This window comes from Molothrus aeneus, chromosome 5, assembly GCF_037042795.1.
Source record: "Molothrus aeneus isolate 106 chromosome 5, BPBGC_Maene_1.0, whole genome shotgun sequence".
Lineage (NCBI taxonomy): Eukaryota > Metazoa > Chordata > Aves > Passeriformes > Icteridae > Molothrus > Molothrus aeneus.
Genome location: NC_089650.1, coordinates 66,719,498 through 66,740,239, shown reverse-complemented (window position 1 = coordinate 66,740,239; position 20,742 = coordinate 66,719,498). Strand labels below are relative to the sequence as shown.

Here is a 20,742-nt window from a genome sequence, read left to right as displayed (position 1 = left end):
GAACCCACAAGCCCTGCAGAGGGTCAGAATAACCCCAGAATAATCCCAGAACAATCCCAGAATAATCTCAGAGCCCCCACCACTGCTGGGCTGCACCATCTGAACCCCAGGATTTACAGAACCTTTCACACTCAGCTGCTAAGCTGCTGTCTGAGTTTTCAGGCTCTGAGCTACTCTGGGAAGCAAAGAGCCCAGAGAGAGGAAGAAAACAGAAAAGGACAGAGAAGGAAATACAAGCAAACGAGCAGATGAATCATGACCATTGGTGGAGAACAAAGAGGTCCTCAAGTGGGAACTAACTCTGAAAGGAGAGAAAAGTTTTAAAGTAAAAGAGGCAGAAAGAAAGGAAGGCTGGCATGGTTTCCATGTTAATCTTCTTAAATCTTTCCTAAAGGTTTTGTTTTGATTTGAGATAATGACCCAGGTAAAATTTTGGATCAGTGATGCTGCACTTAAGTGGGGATGTGGGTAGAATTTGGGACACTTGGTCTATGAGCACAGACATTCCTGCACTGCCTGGTTTGTGCTAGCAATCACTGCTCCTTCTCAGGGCTCCCAAAGCACCCAGACACATTTGTGTGTCTTATAATATATAAAAATAATAAATAAATAATAAACATTATTGTATATTAATATAATATATAAATATAATGTATAAAAATAATAAATAAAAATAACAATTACACCCACAGCTGAGGGTGTAATTGTTATTTTTCCCACTAATTCATGGCCTACACATATTTTGGTCAAAAGGCCAAGCTGGATGGGGCCTGATCCTGTGGATGGCATCCCTGCCCATGGTGAGGGGGCTGGTGATCTTTAGGGTTCATTCCAACCCAAACCACTCTGGGAATCTGTGATTCTGTGATTTTTCCACATCTCAGGCAAGAGGCCTAACAATGAGGCTACTGCAGGGACACCCTCCCTCTGACAACTGCTTTACAACGTGGGGTTTTTTCAGAAATGTTCCTCAAAGAAGGTAATTTCCAGTGCTTGATGCTCCTGAGATAATGGCCTGAAATTGCAGGGAAGATGATTCTTCAGAATCCCTCTGTGCAAAGCTCCTTGTCCTGCTTGGGCCAGGTCCCCATCAGGGTGAGGGACATTGCAGTGTTTACACACTAAATTGTTGTCATGGGGCAATTGTTCACCGCTGCAAGAATATGGCCCCAGACAAAATGGGAGTCATCAATCAAAGAGAAATACAGAGAAAACTGAGAGACATTTGCCTTCCAAGTGGCAGACACTCATGTTGTCACAATTTCCAGCTGGAATGACTTATTTTAGTTACAACGTTGAGATCAATCTCGGGCTGCCAGCACTGCTTTTATTCATCTGGTAGATCGAAGCAAAACAAAAAAACCCATCACCTACAGTTCCCTTTCATTATTTTGATGAGTCTCAAACTCATTGGCTCCAGGGACTGGAGTTTCTGCCAAAAAACACCTCGGCTCATTCGTTAAAATTTAAGCCAATGTTTCCAAACGTGGGTGCCTGAGACAGAACAGCTGGATTCATTATTCTTACAACATCACAAGAGATGTAGCTTCAAAAATTATTTCTATTCACTTTCCTAAGTGCTTAGTCTGCTCTGACAGAGATACTGATGATTCTGTGTTCTCAGCTGACCTTGTTGTCATTGTTTTCAGTGAAAAAGGGAAGAGAGTAGGACTGGTTAAACCTTTTCTCTCAATGCTTGATACCCAAAGCAATATCATCAACTCCTGGGAATGAGATATTTTTCCTATCCACATGCTACCAGTGCCCAGATGTGCCAATTTTCTCTCAATTCCCAAGGCTCCAGACTCTGAGCACCCCTCTCCTTTCAGGAGGAAATGGGTCCCAAACCCCATTTGGGACACAGCACTGGCACAGTGATTCCAAATAAAAATGTGAATTATAGATAAAATGTCAACATTAGCTCTGCCATAAAGTCACCATGTCCTGCAGATATTTTTAATCAGATTTTCTGAGAAGACTGACTAAAAATAACAGACATGGCCAAGTGATTTGTGCACTTCAGAAATTTTTTCCCTTCACTCATGGAGAATAATAATTAGAGACAGAAAAGTTGCTGAGGCCCCAGAGATCATCTTAGCTTAATGCCACTGATATTGATCTCATGTTTATGCAATCACCATCACTGGTCAATAAAGACTATAAATGGCTCCCACATGAGTACTAATAAGAATCAAAACTCGTGTTTTAAAGGGAAAAATGGATTGTGAGCAAGTCATCCACTTTCAGCATTTGCTCTAATGTTCATGCTACATGACAAACACTGAAATGAGCTCATTTTGGGCTCAGCAAAACATCATTGCTGTAGGGAGCTTGCTCATTTATTTGTGACAAGTTATTTGTTTTCTGCTTTAAAGAAGGCTGCAATGTAGTAACTGAATTTTGCCACGAAGTTGAGTTTCACCAGAACTCCCCAGAAATTCAGTTCCTCCTTTTGGCCATGGGAAATCAGACAGTGGCCTAATTTCTGGTAGAACTGGGCACTTCCCATACATATTTTAACAAAGGCCTGATGAACCTAAAAATTCCCTCTGCTCTCTGCTTACTACAAGAAGAACTTAACAGACAACTCAGATTCATGATGGTGAGATGAATCTCATCTCCCTACTGTGCACAAAATTAATCCAAAATTAAGATATATCACTGTCTCCCTGCTTTTGTTACTTGGGTTGAGCTTGTCACCACTGTCCCAAGGTAACCAGCACAGCAGATGTACCAAATTTCTTGTGTCTGACTTGACCTTGATATTTTGAAAGCTTAAACCAGGTGCCTACAGTGGGTGCTGTGTGAATGGCTCTATAAATGCAAAATGTAAAAAATAAATCCCAGGGTTTGTTTTAATGTTAATTGAAATAGACCTGGATTCTGAAAGAAGGATCAAAACTGCCTTTTGTACAGTCTCTCTTCAAAATAAAACACCCAAACTATGTAGAAGGGAAATCTGCAGGGAGTTGCAATGCCAGTAAGTACAGCCAAGGAACAGCCTCTCAGCTGCCATTGGTGCTTGCAGGGAAAAGCAGAAAAGGTTTAGCATTTAGAATATTAATTACACTACAGGGTTAAATTACCTGTATATGATGCCCTTGGAGTGGAGGAACTGGAGCCCACAAATGATTTCAGCAGCATAAAACCTGGATGACAGAAGGCACAGGTCAGAACAGGAGCTTCCCAAAGGTTTTTACAACTAGACCCAAAAAGAAGGAAACCTTGTCCCCACAAGAGCCAAAATTTTATGATGTTCCCAGAAGGTTTGGAGTGTCTCCAGAAGGCTTGGGGTGATTGTGTTTTACTGATGGGTGACGTGAGATTCCGAAAAGCAGGGGGGAATCTGGGATGGGGAGCACAGACACGCTCCCTGCCCAGATTTATGACCTGCTTTACAAATGAATCCTGGAATTCTGGAATTATTTAGGCTGGAAAACCCCTCTAGCATCGAGTCCAACCATTAACCCAGCACTGCCAAAACCACATCCCCAAGTGCCACATCCACACTTCTTGAACACTCCCAGGGACAGTGATCCCACCACTTCCCTGGACAGCCTGTTCCAATGACTGACCACGCTTTCAGGGAAGAAATTTTTTTCTGATTTTGAAAGCTTATCCATAATATGGGCTATCCAGCAGGCTGGTGGCCTTTCTCTGGAGTTTGTTTTGAGCTTGAAGTTGTTGTTCTCAGCACATTTTGACCCAAAGGTCAAAGAGGCAGCATCAGTGTGAAGAATGAAAGTGCTGTCCCAGAAGGGAATGAAACCAGAGGATCATATGCCCCTCCAGTGTGGCACAGCTCTGCTCCCTCAGTCTTCAATGCATTGGCCCTTAATTCTGGACATTCAAGTGCATTTGAAAAATATCATCAAACACTGATTTAAAAGACGGTGTGGGGTTTTTATTATTAAATTATTAAATAAACGTAATTCCTATAGTGGTTTAAACATTGACTTTCAAAATACCTTTTGCTTGCAGAAGGATCAAAAGCACCTTTCATTTATTCTAATTCTTCTATTTACTTTAATCAAAACTAAATACATATTTAATTCTCTGCTGGTATATTAATTTTTTGTTTAAATTTACCTTTTGTGCTTTTGATAGGTTTTCACCCCATCCCCTTGAACTTTATGGGGGAAAAAAAAGGAAAATCCCATTACTTCTAACAAACAACAGCTTCATCTCTGACCACTGGGCTGGGAGCCTCAGCTTAAGCAGATCCTGCAGCTTGGCTACAGAGTGTTGTAAAGAAGCAAGGTCATGTCTGAGTGAAGCCAGCTGTGTGGATGGAGTCTAAAAGTCTTCTGTGGGAGGGAAAAGAGGATGGGAAGTGACTCACTCCAGTCCCTCACTGAGCTGGGAGGATGTCCTGCATGGTTTTGTTGGGTTTGGAGACAGCTGGGATAGAGAGGCTTCCAGCACAAGCATCATCCCCACTTTTCAGCTGGGCAAGGTGAAGAGAGGTCAAATAATCTGCCCAAGATTTCCTCTGCAGGGCAGTGGCAGAGCTGGGAATGAAATCAGGTCAGGCCCAAAGGCAATGGTAAATGTCTTACGTTGCTCTGGGGAGGTCAAACTTGTGGCAGCTCTGGATGTGGAACATGAGGTCTCCTCCATTGAGGTATTCCATCACAAAAAAGAGGTTTTCCTAGGGAAGGAGACAAGGTGAGAATAAACAAAGGGTGCTGAGGAGCAAGGGAAAAGTTTAAATATTAAAAAAAAAAAAAATCAAACTGCTCAGAAAGCACTCAAAAAGAGGAAGGAAAGTGTTACTGTGAGGGTTTTGGAAAGAAAAGCAGCTCCTTTTTTAGATTCCTCATTTCTCCTCTTTGTTCCCTAAGCCCATACTCACACTCCCTGCTCTGATTTCTATAAACACCATTAGCAAACACTGCAAAGCCACTTCACAACCAGCTGGGGCTGTGGATTTTTACCAGCAGAGCTCCAGGCTCACAGGAAGGGGTCAGTGACTTCACAGTGCCTGTACAGCAGAAGGACAGATGGACAAGCTTCTGGTGGAAAAGGCAAAAATCCCTCCCAGCTCTCCTCTGGTCCCCATCCCAGTTCAGTACCCATCCAATGGAGTGACTTCAAGCTGGTGTCACCTGCATTCCTGCACAGCTTCTGTGGAGGCACCTGGGTCTGACTTTTTCAAGTCATCAGAGACACCAGCCAGACACAGCAATATGTTTTAAGCACATGCTTGATTTTAACCCTGAAAGCTGCTCTATGTAACTTGCTGGTGGGGAAAGTAATGAATTAATCATATTTCTAGATACCCATTGAGCACCTGCATGGACGAGTTCTTGTCCCCAGTTGCAACCATCCATCAGTTGTTCAACCAGGGCAGTGAAAAACTCTACTCCTGGCACATAGAAATTATAGAATCTCTCTCTATATAAAAAGCAGAACTGATCACTGAGGTTTCTTTTCCAGTCCTTGATACAGAATCATGGAATCACTGAACGGTTTGGGTGGGAAGGGACCTTAAAGACCCCTAAAATTCCAACCCTCTCTAGACCAGCCCACTAGCCCACACCTCCCACTGGACCAGGTTGCTCATGTACACGACACTGATCTCTCACAGCTTCATCAGCCAAAACTCACCACCAGAACCCTGCAGAAGCTGGCATGGATTGATCCTTTCCACACTGAATTGTCTCTACAGAGCAGAAAGGACACCTTTTTTCTGAAGGAAAAGGATCTGCACACTGAGCTATGGTCCCAGTTTAAACTTCTGTTTTGGGAATCTCACCTTTTGTGCAAAAGTGCAGGAATAAAACAAAATGGATGTGGTATTTTTCCCCTCAAAAGCCTCTCTCTGTTCTGTACACACCTGAAGTCAGTCATCTCTAGGCTATGCTATAAAGTTTATGAATATTTTCCTTGTGTTGCCTATTGCCCATTACATTTTTTCGGGGGGGGGGGGGAAATAGAGTTATTTTCAGTTATATTTTTAACAGTTGAAGGTTTTTATCCATAAGATCTAATGTAAGTATCTCTGGCAGCAAGCCAAGAGCTGGCTATGTTAAAAAACCACAAAAGTGCTTGTTCCTTTCAAACAACAGCTGTCTGCTCTAATTTGTGCAATTTCTTTAGCCAGATCCTCTTAATTACAGCACTCCTATTTAAATGGACTCACTGGAAACCCCACCTGTCATCCAACAAGCTCAAAGCCAGAACTGGCCTCCTGGGGAAAGAATACAAATTCCATCACTAAACCAAATGGGTGCAGGTTTTCAGTGTTTCTTGCATCTGCAGGGGGCTGTGCACATAAATGAGTTTCAGCAAGCAAAAAAGGCCAGAGGAAGGTGGGAAATTTAGTGAAGAAATGTATAAATCTTGGAAGCAACATGAGCTCAGCAGCCCATTCAGGAAAATACTTGAACAGATGCTCTTTGGGAAGGTACACAGGGAGGTGATGGGGTTTAGCCAACAACACACCAGCAACCACGTGTGGCCTGCTGGGACTGAAGAAACCTCATGGGTCTTGAAATGGGCCAGACTCAGCTTTAGTGGGCTGGGAAGCAGAAAACCTCTCAGTTCTCCTGCAAAGTCCACTGATTTTGGCTACACCTCATCACACATCTGTAACTGTAACCTGAAATCCACATTTATCCAGCAGAATGAGCAGTCATGCTCTGCTTGTTCATGGAACTTGAGCAACCATCTGATGTATCTGTTTAACTGAACCCAGGGACTCTGACTGGAAACTGGGGACTCTGGCAGCATCCTTGAGGGAAGAAAAGGTGGAGCAACCCCTCAGATTAATTTACATCCACATACACAAACTCTGTTGCTCCTTAAGCTATGGAGCTGGAGAATACAAACTTAGGAATGTTTAGTACTGAAGTTTATGATATATCGGGTGCTATAGAGTGGTACTTAAATCCTGTTGAAAACAGTCAGGATCACTCTGGCTTTCCTGCTCTAGGGCTTGGAAGTTCCCCTTGCTTCTTAAGAAGTGCACATTCCTGGAACAGCTCGTGGAGGAGAACTGGTTGACATCAGCCCTACGTCATTGTGAGTGGTGAGGTGTAACCAAGAAAGGCCAAGTGCAACAACTTGCTGCAGTGAGTTTCCTAGCTCTGGGATCTGCAGAGCCACAGAACACATTAAATATGGGAAGTGGCAAAACCCATTCTTGAAACCACCGAAAAGTCAAGGGAGAGCTGGAGGTCAAAGGGTCGGAGTGGTGGGGGGACGTTCTTGCACACAGGCTCCAGCTTCACTTCCCCTTGTCCTGGGAAAGTTGGCTGGTGGCTCCTGCCTGCTGCTGGGAGGCTCTGGAGCCTGTCAGCACTTGGAGCAGGCAGGGGGGTTTTATCTGGTTGAAAATGTCCCTGCTCACTGCAGGGCAGCTGGACTAGATGACCTTTAAAAGGTCCTTTCTAACCCAAACCATTCTCTGATTCCCAAGGCTCTGCCATGCCCTTATCCCCTGCAGTGGTCCTGTGTCACAGACATATTTTATGAAAAATCCTTTTGCTAGGATCCTTTCTCCTGAGAAGCTGAGAGGCCTCAGAAACAAAATGTAAACAATGATTATGCAATGTGGAATGCAACAGGTGCATCTGTGATTGGTCTCATGTGGTTGTTTTTAGTTAATGGCCAATCACAGTCCAGCTGTCTCAGACTCTCTGGTCAGTCACAAGATTTTATTATCATTCCATTCCATTCTATTCCATTCCATTCCTTTCCTTTCTAGCTTTCTGATGAAATCCTTTCTTCTATTCTTTTAGTATAGTTGTAATATATCATTTTCTTTTTACATAATATACATCATAAAATAATAAATCAGCCTTCTGAGACATGGAGTCAAGATTCTCGTCCCTTCTCATGTTGGAGTTGCCTGCAAATTCAACAGTCCTGCCTGTGGATGTTGAGCAAACAAGCAGGAATGTTGTTCCTCAGTGGTGAGACCCACACAGCTCTGCAGGAGGCTTGGACAGAGTGTCCAGCCCCTCTGCCCTGCAGGCAGGTGACAGATAACTTGCTGACCACCTGTGGGAGCATCCCTGGATAGCAAATTCTCAAGCCAAACTTTTCTTTTCACACAACAGAAAAATTTTCGTCTCATTGCAGACCTCATGACCATTTTTAGCGACCACAGAGCTCAAGGAGGATTGTAAAGGCCCTTCCTGCACTCAGGGATGGACACTGCACCAGGTGAATTATAAAATCAGAAATTCTGAGCTGGAAGGGACCAACAAGGATCATCAAAGTCCAACTCCTGGCCCTGCACAGGACACCCCTAAGAATCACACCATGTGTCTGAGAGCATTGTCCAAAGATTTCCTGACGTATTTAACACCAGTTGTCTTAAGAATATCTGTAGGGGCATAGAATATAAGAAAATAAAGACAGTGTAGAAAGTAATCTTACCCCTAAGGAGCTGCAGCTGGGCCAATTATCAAAGATTAGGAACAGGCCTGACTTCAACAGGCCACAGCTGTGACCAGTGAGCAGAAGAGTGCTATAAAAGAGTGGGGTGGCGGGGTGAGAAGGGCACTGGAGTCAGTTGGCTGCTTTGTGAAGGAGAAAGAGTCAGTGCTCTGAGGAGATGCCCACAAGAAACACCAAGGAGCTGTGAAACTTTTTTGATAGGAGGTAACAGAATGGAACCCCTGCAATAAGATGACAACAAATATCCATATATCAGTGTTCCAGATTGCAATGCAAGATGTTTTCTATTGCTATCTCTATGGCAGATTATCTTTTGTCAAGTGGGCAGTTTGCCTTATCTCTCTCTCTTTGAGTGACCACACCCACTCCTCCCTTGGGACAGGCCATCTGCTGATAACAGCTATTGAATGTCACTGCATGGCTGATAAGAACTACAGCATCCCATTGGGAGATGTGAGCCCAGGGGGAGGAGCCAAGCATTCCTACCTGGATATAATCTGGAGATTCTGGAACACCAGCACAGCTTCTCCACTGGATTGCCCAGAGGAGCAGCAGCTGCCTCTTCTTCCACTGGATCTTCAGAGGCAGAGACTGCACCCTTCTACAGGATCCCTGCTCCAGCAGAACCACCCCTGACACTGCAGGAGGGCTGCAGCTGCATTTCCAATGGGACTGCTGACCCACAGGGTGTCAGGTTGGGTTCTGACTCTGTCAGTGTTGTTCTAGTGTACTGCATTGTTTATTTTATCCTTTTATTTTTCTTCCCTATTAAAGAACTGTTATTTCCTGCTCCCATATTTTTTCCTGAGAGCCTCTTAATTTAAAATCTATAGCAATTTGGAGGGGTGGGGAGGGCTTACATTTTCCATTTTAGGGGAGGCTCCTGCCTTCCTTAGCAGATACCTGTCCTTCCAAACCAAGATAATCAGCCATTCCCTACTTCTAGACCATCTCTCAGGGGCTTTCTCCACTGCAGCACTGGGAACAGCACAAATCCTTCTGTGGGAGGGTGAAATACTTCTCCTGCAGCAGACAGAGCCCTACAACACGAGGTTGTACAACACACGGACATGGCAGCAGTGTCCTGCACAGTATAACACAGCTCCTACACACAAAATAACACTGCTCCCCAGCCCAGCCACTCCTGCTAGGTGCTGAGAGCCTGGATCACTGCAGGAACTCACTTTCCTGCCCTTTCAGTCCCTCCGTGCCTGTGCTGAGCTCCTCCCCACAGAACCACCTGCTCCCTCTGCCTTTCCAGGACATGGCAGGGATGGGGTTAAACCAACCTGCTTCTGCTCTGCTGCACTGCTGGGAGAATGAATAGGCACTATCAGAGCTGCTTTCAACTTTATAAACAATGAGCATAAAGCAGGCAGCATTTAAATTGATCTTTTGAAGGTACATCCTTTAACAGGCTCTTAAAATCCTTTAACCAGCTGGAAGCCCTCCAGAGCACTTTTCTGCAGCGATTTTCAGATTTTTGTTTTCTTTGCATTTTGAAAGCGCTTGCATACATACAAATACGCAATTTAACATCATTTACTGAGGAGCAAAAATTCTTCTTCCCAGGGATTCCAGGAGGATGAATGTCAGAATAATTAATGCTGCAGGACAGTGTGGCTTTACCTGTGTTTAGATTAGTTAACTTAACAAATGTCTCCACGTGGAGAAGGCTCCAGATCAAGTGACCTAATCCTCCTGCATTCCCACTGAGCTAGCCTGTCCCTGGCCAAGGGAAAGGCTGGACATGATGCAGTTCCTGCAGCTGGCTCTGGTCTCACCTTTTCATACAGGTCAGCATAGTCTGGGTGCTGATCCACACCTTGGATCTGTTTTATTTCATGGGATAGCTGGCACCCAAAAGCCTCTCAAGCCTTTTCCACCACGTCACTGAGTGCTGCAATCCCATCAGAGCATCCCATCCAGTGGGAAAGAGGGCAATGCAGTCCTCTCTGTGTCCACTGTCACGAGGAACAGTTAACACAGGGTTACTCCTTCACCTGCACTGGAATTTGCACCAGAGCAATCCAAGCTTTGATTCTGTTCTCAGGTTTAAGTACTTTCCCCGCCCTCTCTTGTGTAATATCAGCCTATCTTCTGGAGATGGCAGCATTTCTTACAGCTGCCCAGTAATCCAGTCCAGCCTTTTCTCTCAGTGTTTATTCCTTGTTCTAATCCTTGCACTCTCAGCATTCCTGGCTGTTTGAGCTGCTCATTTGGGATGCTCAGCGAGGTGTGCCCATCTGCTTGGTACAAAGCACAGGGATATATTTATACACATAAATAAAACACATTTGCAGAGAGGAAGGTGCAGACTTGGCTTCCACTTGAGCTCTGAGATCCCAAGACCTTTACTCACACTCAGAGCAGACAGAGCCCATCACTCACTGATAAACTGAGGCACCATCAGCCCAGGTCTTGCAATAGGAAGTGGTTTTCCCTATCAGAGTCCAGCAGAATCTTGCAGAGAGACTGATTTTCTCAAGGCTAGAGAAAGATTTGTGGATTAAAAAAAAAATAAAAATCACCAGACCAAAACCAAAACAAAAAGTAGCCAAATCCATGAAAAGTAAATGTTTTAGCAGTTGACAAACAGAAAAAAAAGTTTTTATTTTAGGAAGTAATTTTTTTTCAGGATAAAGTTCAGCTAGACTACAGATTTTTAGAAATCTCAGGCAAAGCTGAATGCATTTTGGGCTGATTTCCCTCAGGCTGGACAATAGGGAGGCAATGATAATATGTGTATCGAGTATGGCAATCATCTTCTACTTCAAAAACCCCAGTGCTGAGCTGTCCTCCTCTTTTCCAGGCCAATGCCTTCCCCCAGTTCACACCACATGGGCTGACATCACCTAGAAATGTCTTACAAAAACTTCATACATTTGATGTTATAATTACAGCTGCTCACACCTCCTCTGGCACAACCTTGCAGGAATCCCAAAGCTCTGCTGAGATGTTGCTGTTTCTGCTAAACCACGTTGAAATTTTGGCCAGGATCCAACGAGACCTTGCCAGTTTTCCTGCCTGTTGGTTGCAAGAGGCAAAATCCTCAAAGCTTTCCTGAAATTTCCCATCAGCTGCTTCAAATTTGGCCTTGAATCAGATTTTTTTTCCAAGCTCAAAGTACTCAGAATACTACAGGGATGGACAGATGTTTCCAAGAAAAAGTAGGAGGATGGAGCTGGGGCTGTTCAGGAGGGCCCTGGCACCACCAGGCAGAGGAGCTGAACATCCAAAGGGTGTGAAATGTCCCCATGCCAACCCCATGCTCATTATTCAGGGCAAAGAAATCAGCCCTGCCCCTCAAGAGCCAGTCAGAGAGAGAAGAAAACTGAAATCATGCTTGAAAAAAAAAATTCAGGAATTTAAGTAACCTCTGAGGAGATATTTTAATGAGGAATCTGAAAATACCCATGGAAAACAAAGAATTTTCAAATCAGGATCACACTCCTGGTTTACAATTCTTTTCTCCTTCCTGTCAGTGCAAGAGATTTTTCAGTCAGTATTAAGCACACAAGGGCAACAGAGGATATGAAAAAGGCTCACCACCAGAGAAAACATATAATACATATGTAAAGCAGAAAATAAACATTTCTGTAATATTTTCTTTTAAATTGCAGTAACGATTACTTCTCTTTTGGGGTGAGATAATCTTCTCTGTTGCTATTTTGTGCTGCAAGTCAAAATGCCTCAAGATTTAATTTGCATTTAGGTAAAGGGTGTTAATAAAACTTGGTCAATGAAGTAAAGAAACAGAAATAAAAGTGACTTTCAAAAAGGGGAAGCCGATTTTTATGGCAGAAGATCAGTGAGATGCAAAAAAGAATAAAACATAAGTTCTGGGATGCCTAATCACTCTTTTGGCATTACTGATTTTGGGATTTCACAGAGTTATAAACATGTTTTTCCTCCTCTTTAACATAACAGCATCCCTTTAAATCTAATATAGCAGAATAGCTCTTTGAGTTTATTGTTAAAATTCAGAGTATGTAATTATGACAGCTGAATATCTGGACACAAAGATTACAGCAATAAAATAAAACAGAAAAATTCAAAAAGAGATTGGACAAAAAAAACCCCAAACACTGTGGGCTTGCATTTATTCTCATGCAATAACACAAGAAAAGTGTTCTGAGTTTTGAAAGCATTGACCATTCAGACTCTACTGGAACAGAGAGGAGCATTAAGTGCCTGGTGCCATCTAAAACCTGTCTGAAGAGCCATCCAGATTTATATAATTGAGCAGTCACTCATTATCTGGGTGGAGGTGAGAAAGAAACTCATCCCAGAGCTCAGAGAGCTGCCAACAGATTAAAGGACTTTTTTTCTCCCTCTAGAAACACGTGGACTATTGAGGTCCTTGTTTTGGTGCAGGAATATTCCCGTTTTTTACTGTCTTTTGCAGAGACATTCAGCACCTGGAGCAGCTCAGGTAAGCCAAAGCATGAGGGATTCAGGAAGGCATTGGCACATGTGTTTCTGTTTGAAACTACTTATCTATCCAGTGAAACTCCAAGAAACAAAAAAATGTCATATTTTCAATATTAATATCCATAGAGGGACTCTACACAGAGGTGCTGTGGCTTCTGCCCATGGCAGGGGGTGGGAAATAGGTGATTTTTTAGGTCCCTTCCAAGCCAAACCATTCCATGATCCTAAAATGATTGCCATAAAAGACATTTTGACAGCCACAGTGCTTTGAGCCCTGGAGGACCATCCAAGGTTGTCACAGCTCCCAGCTCTGGGTGACTTTCCTGCCCTGAGTGATCCCTGCTGGCTTGCAAAGGTTAGGGGAGAAAATACAGGAGCTGAAAATCAACCCGAGCCCAGAGCAGCTTTGGCCTGGGCAGCCCCATCCCAGCTCCTGTCTCTGTGGAGCCAGGATGGGGAGATCACACGGACCTAAAGAGGCAGTGATGGCTTGGGATGAGATTGGATGGGGACTCTTTCTCCATGACAGGAGGGCAATTCTGTGCTGCTGCCCCGAAGTGTGGAAAAAAAATCATCTGGCTTTTCGAGCCTGGAACACATGAATTTTTCAGGCGCTCATTGCTTTCCCATCCTTCACTTTTTCCCCTTAAACAGTCAGTAAATCCCACCTGGATCCTGACATGACTCCATTTGGCCTCTCCTCTTCTTCCCATGGTCTCATGAGGGAAGGGGACACTTGCATGCCTGCATTGCCTGAGCCCAGAGCTGCAGACTGTCCCTGCTGTACCGTCCCGAACCTGACCTACTGTTGCAGACATCTTTTATGAAAAATCCTTTCCTTAGGATTTTTCCTCCTGAGAGGCTGAGAGGCCTCAGGAACAAAATGTAAACAATGGTTATCTGCTGCTGTGGAATGCAACAGGTGCAGCTGTCATTGGTCTCATGTGGTTGTTTCTAATTAATGGCCAATCACAGCCCAGCTGGTCTGGACTGTCTTGGTCAGCCACAAGCCTTTGTTATTCATTCCTATTCTATTCTTAGCCAGCCTTCTGATGAAATCCTTTCTTCTATTCTTTTAGTATAGTTTTAATATAATATATATCATAAAATAATAAATCAGCCTTCTGAAACATGGAGTCAGATCCTCGTCTCTTCCCTCATCCTAAGACCCCTGTGAACACCATCACAACTACAGCTCCCAGACCAGGCTGGAGCACAGACAACATGGTTCTGCTGCTGGCTTCAGTCAGCATCCCTCTGGAGATACAGGCAGCAATCCCTGGAGTAAAAGCTCCCTCACAGAGCTGTGATTGTTGTGAATGTTTTATCTCTTCAATTAAATCTTGATCTTTGCTTTTGGAGTTGTGGCATTTATATTTTCCTCTGAAAACCTGCCCTTCTCAAGTAGGGAGTTAATTCCTTTCCTTGCCAGGCGAGGATCCCATCCCAGGACACATTATTCCACTGTCAGTCCTCAAGGGGTTAAACATGAATGCCTGGGCTCAGTGTCACATCACCTACAGCAGTTCCCAGACGTTCTCTGTTATAAATTTAACCTGTCTTTAAACAGGTGCCACATCCCACAGATGACTGGGATGTACCACAGAGGTTGTATTTGTTTCTCCTGACCCTGCAGAAGAACCTCCTACAGAGCAGGGCCTTGTGCCACCAAATCTGGCGCTGAGCAGGGACTGGGAGCATCCAAACAAAACCCTGAACAAGCAGCCATGAGCCAGTGCTGCTCTGAATTTGAGCTAAGAGATATCAACCATCTCTCAGGAATGGTTTGAGTAGGTAGGACAAAGACAAACCCCCAAACTTCCATGGTTTCTTTCTATGCCTTGTGTGTGCTTTGGTGTTAAGGCTATTGGTTGTTGCTCTGGGAAGCTGAGCAGTTGCTGGCATGTAGGACCATGGAAATATGTGGATTACTTAAATGTCACTTCAGTGAGATTTCAGGAACTCTGAACTGCAGAACCATCAGTGTCTGCTGCCATTTACCAACATCTAGGGGCAAATAAGTGAATGACAGCAGGTTTATCCTCCAAAACCAGGGTTTCTTGAGTTGGCTTTGATCCAGGCTAGCAGCAGCACCAGGCTCCATGGGCCAAGAGGTTCAGATAACACATCAGTGTGGACACATCCTTACCCTGGCTGTGGCCTTGGCACATCCTTGGCCCAGGGTACCAGATTTTAACAGCAGATTTTACCTCAATGACTCTTGGATGTCATAATCCTCAAATACACCATCCCATCCCCAGAATGATATGGGGAAAATAGATTAAATTCCTGGAGCCATTTACCAAGTGCTTAATCTGAAGATCCCTTCCCTGAGCACCACTTCATGTCCCAAGTGGACCCCAGCAGGCTCAAGCCCTTCACCAAGCATCTGTATTTCAGTAAAGCATCCTCAGCCTGTGGAAGAAGGTGGCAGATGCTTGTCTTACCTTGGTCTGGAACGTGCAGAAGACATGGGTGAGGAATGGGTGCTCCCAAGCCAAGGAGAGGACTCTCTTCTCCACCATCGTGCACTCAACGTCATCATCCATCAGCACCACGTCCTTCTTCAGGGCTTTCACAGCAAAATACTGGTCTGTGCTCTTCAGCTCAGCCAGGAACACCTGAAATGGAAACAGCTGCTCAGGAAGAGGGATTATCTCCTCTCAGAACAGCCATGTGAGGATGGGAGCTGAGCTCCTGGGAATTCACTGGCGTACACCTTAAAACCCTTGATGCTTAAGGCCCCATTCTGCCATTAGGGACTTTGAGTTTGCTCCCCACACCCAGAATAGTTTTATGAAGTTGAGTCCTGGAGAAGGATGGGAAGTTCTTGGCAATTACAGAGGAAGGGTCCTACATGCCTGGATGGACAGGACATGCCAGAGAGCCAAACACCTCTGATGACAGAAACCATCCTCATGCAAATGCTCCTGAGATACATTTCCTGTTTTCTGACTTCAAATAATAAAACACAGAATATTGCTTTGTCAGCATTTGAAATGCAAATACCCTGCACCAGATCTTCAGCAGGTGGAAAAAGATGTCCACCAGTAATTAGACTGGTTTTGTATCAGATGTCTTTCTCTCCTTCCTCTCAGTTTTCAGGTCTGAGCACACAGGCTGGGTCCCCTGTGCTTTTGCAGAAGTTCTTCCCTGGGAATGGGAAAACACCTCCCAGAGGAGTTACAACCTCTGTCTATTTTTATAGGCAGGGAAAATGAAACCCAGAGCAGTAGAGAAGGGTTTTCTAGAGACCACAGAGCAAAGAAGTCTCTCCTGGAAGGCAGTGACACTCCTGATCTTCACACTAACAGCCTGCTGACCCTGTTTCTATAGACTGAATAAATGTGTAAGATTTATTTAAAGACCTCTTCAAAGAGGTCTTTGAAGTTCTCTGCCAGACACTATTTACTGAGTAAGCTCAGACATGTTTTAGCCCTGACAAAAGTTTTATTTACCCTTTTGGCTACTGCTGCATTTCACTTTGTAGCACCAGACAGAGAGTAGAGCCTCCCTCTGTCTCTGCACTGAATGACAGAAATGCTCACAGTGCTGATGCTGCAGGCACCCTTTTTACCCTCATGTTTGTGCTGGGCACTGCTCTCCTGGGGAATGAATGTGCTGCATTTGTGACCTGTGCTGTGGCTTCCAAGGAGCAGGGAAGCGATGCCAGACCACATCCAGAGAGGGTGGCGGGAGATCTCCTCATGGATCTGCCCCTCAGCCTCCCAGGATCACACAGAGCTGGAGAGACCCCTCAGGCACTGAGATGTGCACACCCTGTCCCCTCTATGGGGAAGTGAATCTCTCTCCAAGCAAATGAGGGCACCAGGAGCGACCCCAGCACAGGAAACTCGTGGGTGAGTTTTTGTTGCAGAAAGGCACAAAATGGCCCATCCTCTCCACACCCACAGTGTGCACTTCAGAGAGATGCAGAAACCTGCAGAGTCCATGTCAGCATGAGGGTTAGAACAAGGTACAGAATGTGCTTCAATGGAGGTATTCAGGACTTGAATAGATGAGCACCTGAGCAACCTCATCTCATGAAACCTGTTTTGAGGAATGGTTTAGATAACAAGACCTCCACAGATCCTTTCTTTCCAATAAAAATGTTTCTATATTATACCCACACTCTTGATTTCAGGTTAGTCTGGAATGTTGGTTTGGGGTACTCTGGTTTAGCTGTGAGATGCCTCAGCTCTGGCTCCCCTGCAAACTGTGGACACGACAAGTGGACACAACACTTTCTAGTGGAAAATTTTCCTGTCCATTGAGTTGGAACTAGATGGTCTTTAAGGTCCCTTTCAACCCAAACCATTCTATGATTCTATTACTTTTTAGTATGAAAGGCCAACACAGGAAATATTTCACCAGTTGAGGAACTGGCTGCAGCAATTGCTCCAGATCTTTTAGCAGACAAAAAGCAGCCCTTTGTCAAGGCACAGTTTCCCCCCTTGGAAAGATGTGGGATGGGGGCAATGTGATCCATACTCCTCCTTATTGGCTGTGAAAACACAATGGGGAGTCCCTCTGAAATTGCTTCTCTCAGCTCTGTGCTGGCACTGAGTAACACGAGTCCCCTGCAATGGGGAAGAACAATCCACAATTCACCAGAATTAAAGAACCCACTGAAAACAGGTGGCTCTTGTTTCAAAAGCACAAATTCTTGGCTGCTGCAAAATTTGCTTTGGGCTGCAGCACAGATCAGAGCTGGAAAGAGCAGCTACTGTTCCCAGCTGGGACCTGCTGCTCTGGAGAGCAGAGCTGATCCACACTCAGCTTCCCAGCTCATGCTTCCACCTCCCTGTGAAGAGGGAGAGCACACAGACCTCTCCCACCAGCTCTCTGGGGATATCCTGGATCCATCAACCTGCACAGAAGGGGAAATTGAAACCCTGCCTGGGGCATTCCTGTCCTGTCATGAGAGAGCAACTAGTGGGACAGGGAGAAGGACAAGGTGAGGAGAAGATGGAGTTCAGGATTCAGCCATGCCAGGGCAAGGATTCTTTGAAGACTTGGAGATTTAACAACCATTGTGTGGCAGCAGGACCAGGGCAGTGACCTGTACTGGGCACTGGTGAGGCCACACCTCAAATCCTGTATTCAGTTCTGGGTCCATCACTACAAGAAAGACACTGAGGGGCTGGAGTGTGTCCAGAGAAGGGAACAGAGCTGGGGAAGGGGCTGGAACACCAGAAGGGGCTGAGGGAGCTGGGAAGGGGCTCAGCCTGGAGCAAAGGAGGCTCAGGGGGGACCTTGTGGCTCTGCACAACTCCTGACAGGAGGGGACAGCCGGGGGGTGTCAGGCTCTGACCCCAGGGAACAGGGACAGGACAAGAGGAAATGGCCTCAAGTTGTTCCAGGGGAGGCTGAGATGGGATATTGGAAAAAGTTTCTTCACTGGAAGAGTGCTCAGGCATTGGAAGGGGCTGCCCAAGGAAGTGGTGGAGTCACCATCCCTGAAAATGTTCAAAAAACACGTGGATGTGGCACCCGGGGACACAGTGGTGGACTTGGCAGTGCTGGGTTAGCAGTTGGATGCAAAAACCTTGGGGGTCTTTTCCAACCTAAATGATTCCATTCATTCCAACCAAATGATTCCATTCCATGTTTTTCCCTAAGTGTCCCTTCAAAGCAGATGTTATTCAGTGCCACACAAAGCACTAAATGCAAATGCCAACAGTGGTGTCCCAGTGCCAATGCTTACCTTGCCAAAACTGCCCTTCCCCAGCATCTTGTGCAGGACAAAATCTTCAATGGTCAGTTTTAACTGCACTTGGTGCTCCTGCTGTTCCTGGGACTGTTCTCCCAAGTCTGACTCTATGAGAGATTCTCCCTTCACTGTGCCCTCCACTGGAGTCTCCCAGGAGATGCCTTGTGGCTCTGCAACACACATCAAAGCACTCAAATAAACCCCTGGACAGGAGCAGAAAATCCCCAGAACACTCACAGGTATTCTGCTTAGAGGTTTAAAAGGGTATTTTAAACAAATGGAAGTGTGGTGGCCATCTCTGAGTAGCTGGCTCTGCTCCCACACTGCTTTCTCTCCAGAGGAAACTTTACTCCAGAGGAAGCTGCATCTTCTTCAGTAGCTTTTTTAAAATTTACAAACTCCTTCATCTTTCTGTTTTATGGCACAAAATCCTTAATTTCTGGTCACTTGTCTTCTCCAGTCCATCTTGCTGCTTGCCATTATGACGCAGTTTCATTTTTCAAGGTCTCTTCAAAACCCTAGGCAAAGCTAGATGAAAAGGTGGGGTGGCATTTTCATACTGTGCTCCTGCTCTGGATGTGAAGCATTCCAGATCAACCATTCCAGCCAGCCTGGAGTGGAATCACTCTGAGCTTTTTCCAATACTCCACTGACCTGAATTTATAAGAACTTGTAAGAGATTTTGTCCCTCTGGATTTATCCTGTTGCTGTAACTGCTCTAAAACACTGAACACTACTCAGCAAACTGACCCACATGTGAAACAGATGTGAAACCACCTGAGGCTTTACTGTTTCACATCAGCACAGCCAGTTCTACTTGCAGAACAGAACACAAATAAACACAGATGGGGACATCATTTATTTCTCCTTGGGGTCCAAAGGGCACAGTCAGTCTCTCATTTACCTCCTAAACATCTGTTCTTGTACCACAGAGGGCTGTGACACCTAGATCAGCTCCTGGTGAGTGAAGTGGGGGTCTACCAGTGCTTTTCAAAGCTACTGGAATTCAACCTCCACCCAGAAATATGAAATCAGAAAGAAAATTGGCCATGGCGATCAGAAGGATTCCAAATATCCTGTTTAGAACTTGGCAATAAATTCCCCACTCGTGTCACCTCCAACTCACCAGGTACCAACCAAACAACAACAAAGCTCTGCCCTGTATCACCAGGAGGAATTACCTTTTTTCCCTGATGCTGGCAAGGCCTGAAGTGGTGTCACATCCTTCACAGGAACAGGGAAGCCAATTTCCAGAGGTCCATCCCTGGAGATCTGTTCACTGTCGCGCTGGCAGCGAGCCTGGGGCACAGAAACCAGCAAATTTTTGAGCCAAAATCACGTGCCAAGCTTATGAACAGCACCGTGACTTCTTGAGTGTGACTCACAAAAGCCAAAATCTAGAAGAGCATCTAAAAATGCTTCAACTATTTACCTGCTGAGTGCTCTCTATCATTGCCAGAGCTTCAGCCATCAGTTTCTGGTTCACTCCACAAAGATTTGCTACTTTTGCCTGGCACTTGTGGTGGACGTTCATGCCACATGCTGAAAGAGAGAACACAAGGACAATGAAGGCTGTAAAGGGGTGGGCAGGAGCAGGTGTTGGCCAGGGACAGAGATCAGCCACCTGAAGAGTCCTTGAGATGGTACTCAGGTAGTTTTTTTGTTCCCTATGGAGAATATTTTAGTATTTTCCTCTGGCCAGGGGTTGCATTTCCACATCCATCAGCCTCTGCAGGTACAGGCTACTAAAACTACAAGACATCATCTCAGAGATAAACAGGATCCTCCCATTGGTTTGGGATGATGAAGACAGTGAAATGTCTTGGGTCTGACAGTGGAAATAGAGCTTGCTCTATTTGCTATTTGCTATTGCTTGCTCTAAAGTTCATACTGGGGGTGATTTGGGGGGATGAACAGTGTCACTGTGATGCTCTTTGTCTCTTTGGGAAGCAAATCATCATCCTGCTGGATCAAATATCTCTCAGCACATGGACAGCTGTCCTCATTCTTGAAGAATGATCCTCCTTGAAGGACAGTCCTGTAGACCACTCCTTCACCCTCCTGGGTGCTGTCAGAACCCAGGACATTGCTCTGGCTGCCCTGGGTGATTCCAGAACCTGGCAGGGGGCTCAGAGACCTTGGAACGGAGTCAAAAACACCTGTGCCTTTGATTTTAGCCCATGGAA

The 20,742-nt window shown here is 45.1% G+C and overlaps 1 protein-coding gene across 1 annotated transcript in view; it reads right to left on the bottom strand.

Moving 5' to 3' along the window:
• PRKCQ (protein kinase C theta) overlaps positions 1-20,742 on the bottom strand; it is a 37,725-nt gene that overhangs the window by 5,544 nt on the left and 11,439 nt on the right. Inside the window, exons 9-14 of the mRNA XM_066550082.1 lie at positions 19,989-20,098; positions 19,738-19,855; positions 18,551-18,726; positions 15,291-15,464; positions 4,560-4,651; positions 3,087-3,149 (exon numbers count right to left, since the gene is read on the bottom strand). Coding sequence (XP_066406179.1) covers positions 3,087-3,149; positions 4,560-4,651; positions 15,291-15,464; positions 18,551-18,726; positions 19,738-19,855; positions 19,989-20,098 — 733 coding nt within the window. The remainder of the gene's footprint in view (positions 1-3,086; positions 3,150-4,559; positions 4,652-15,290; positions 15,465-18,550; positions 18,727-19,737; positions 19,856-19,988; positions 20,099-20,742) is intronic.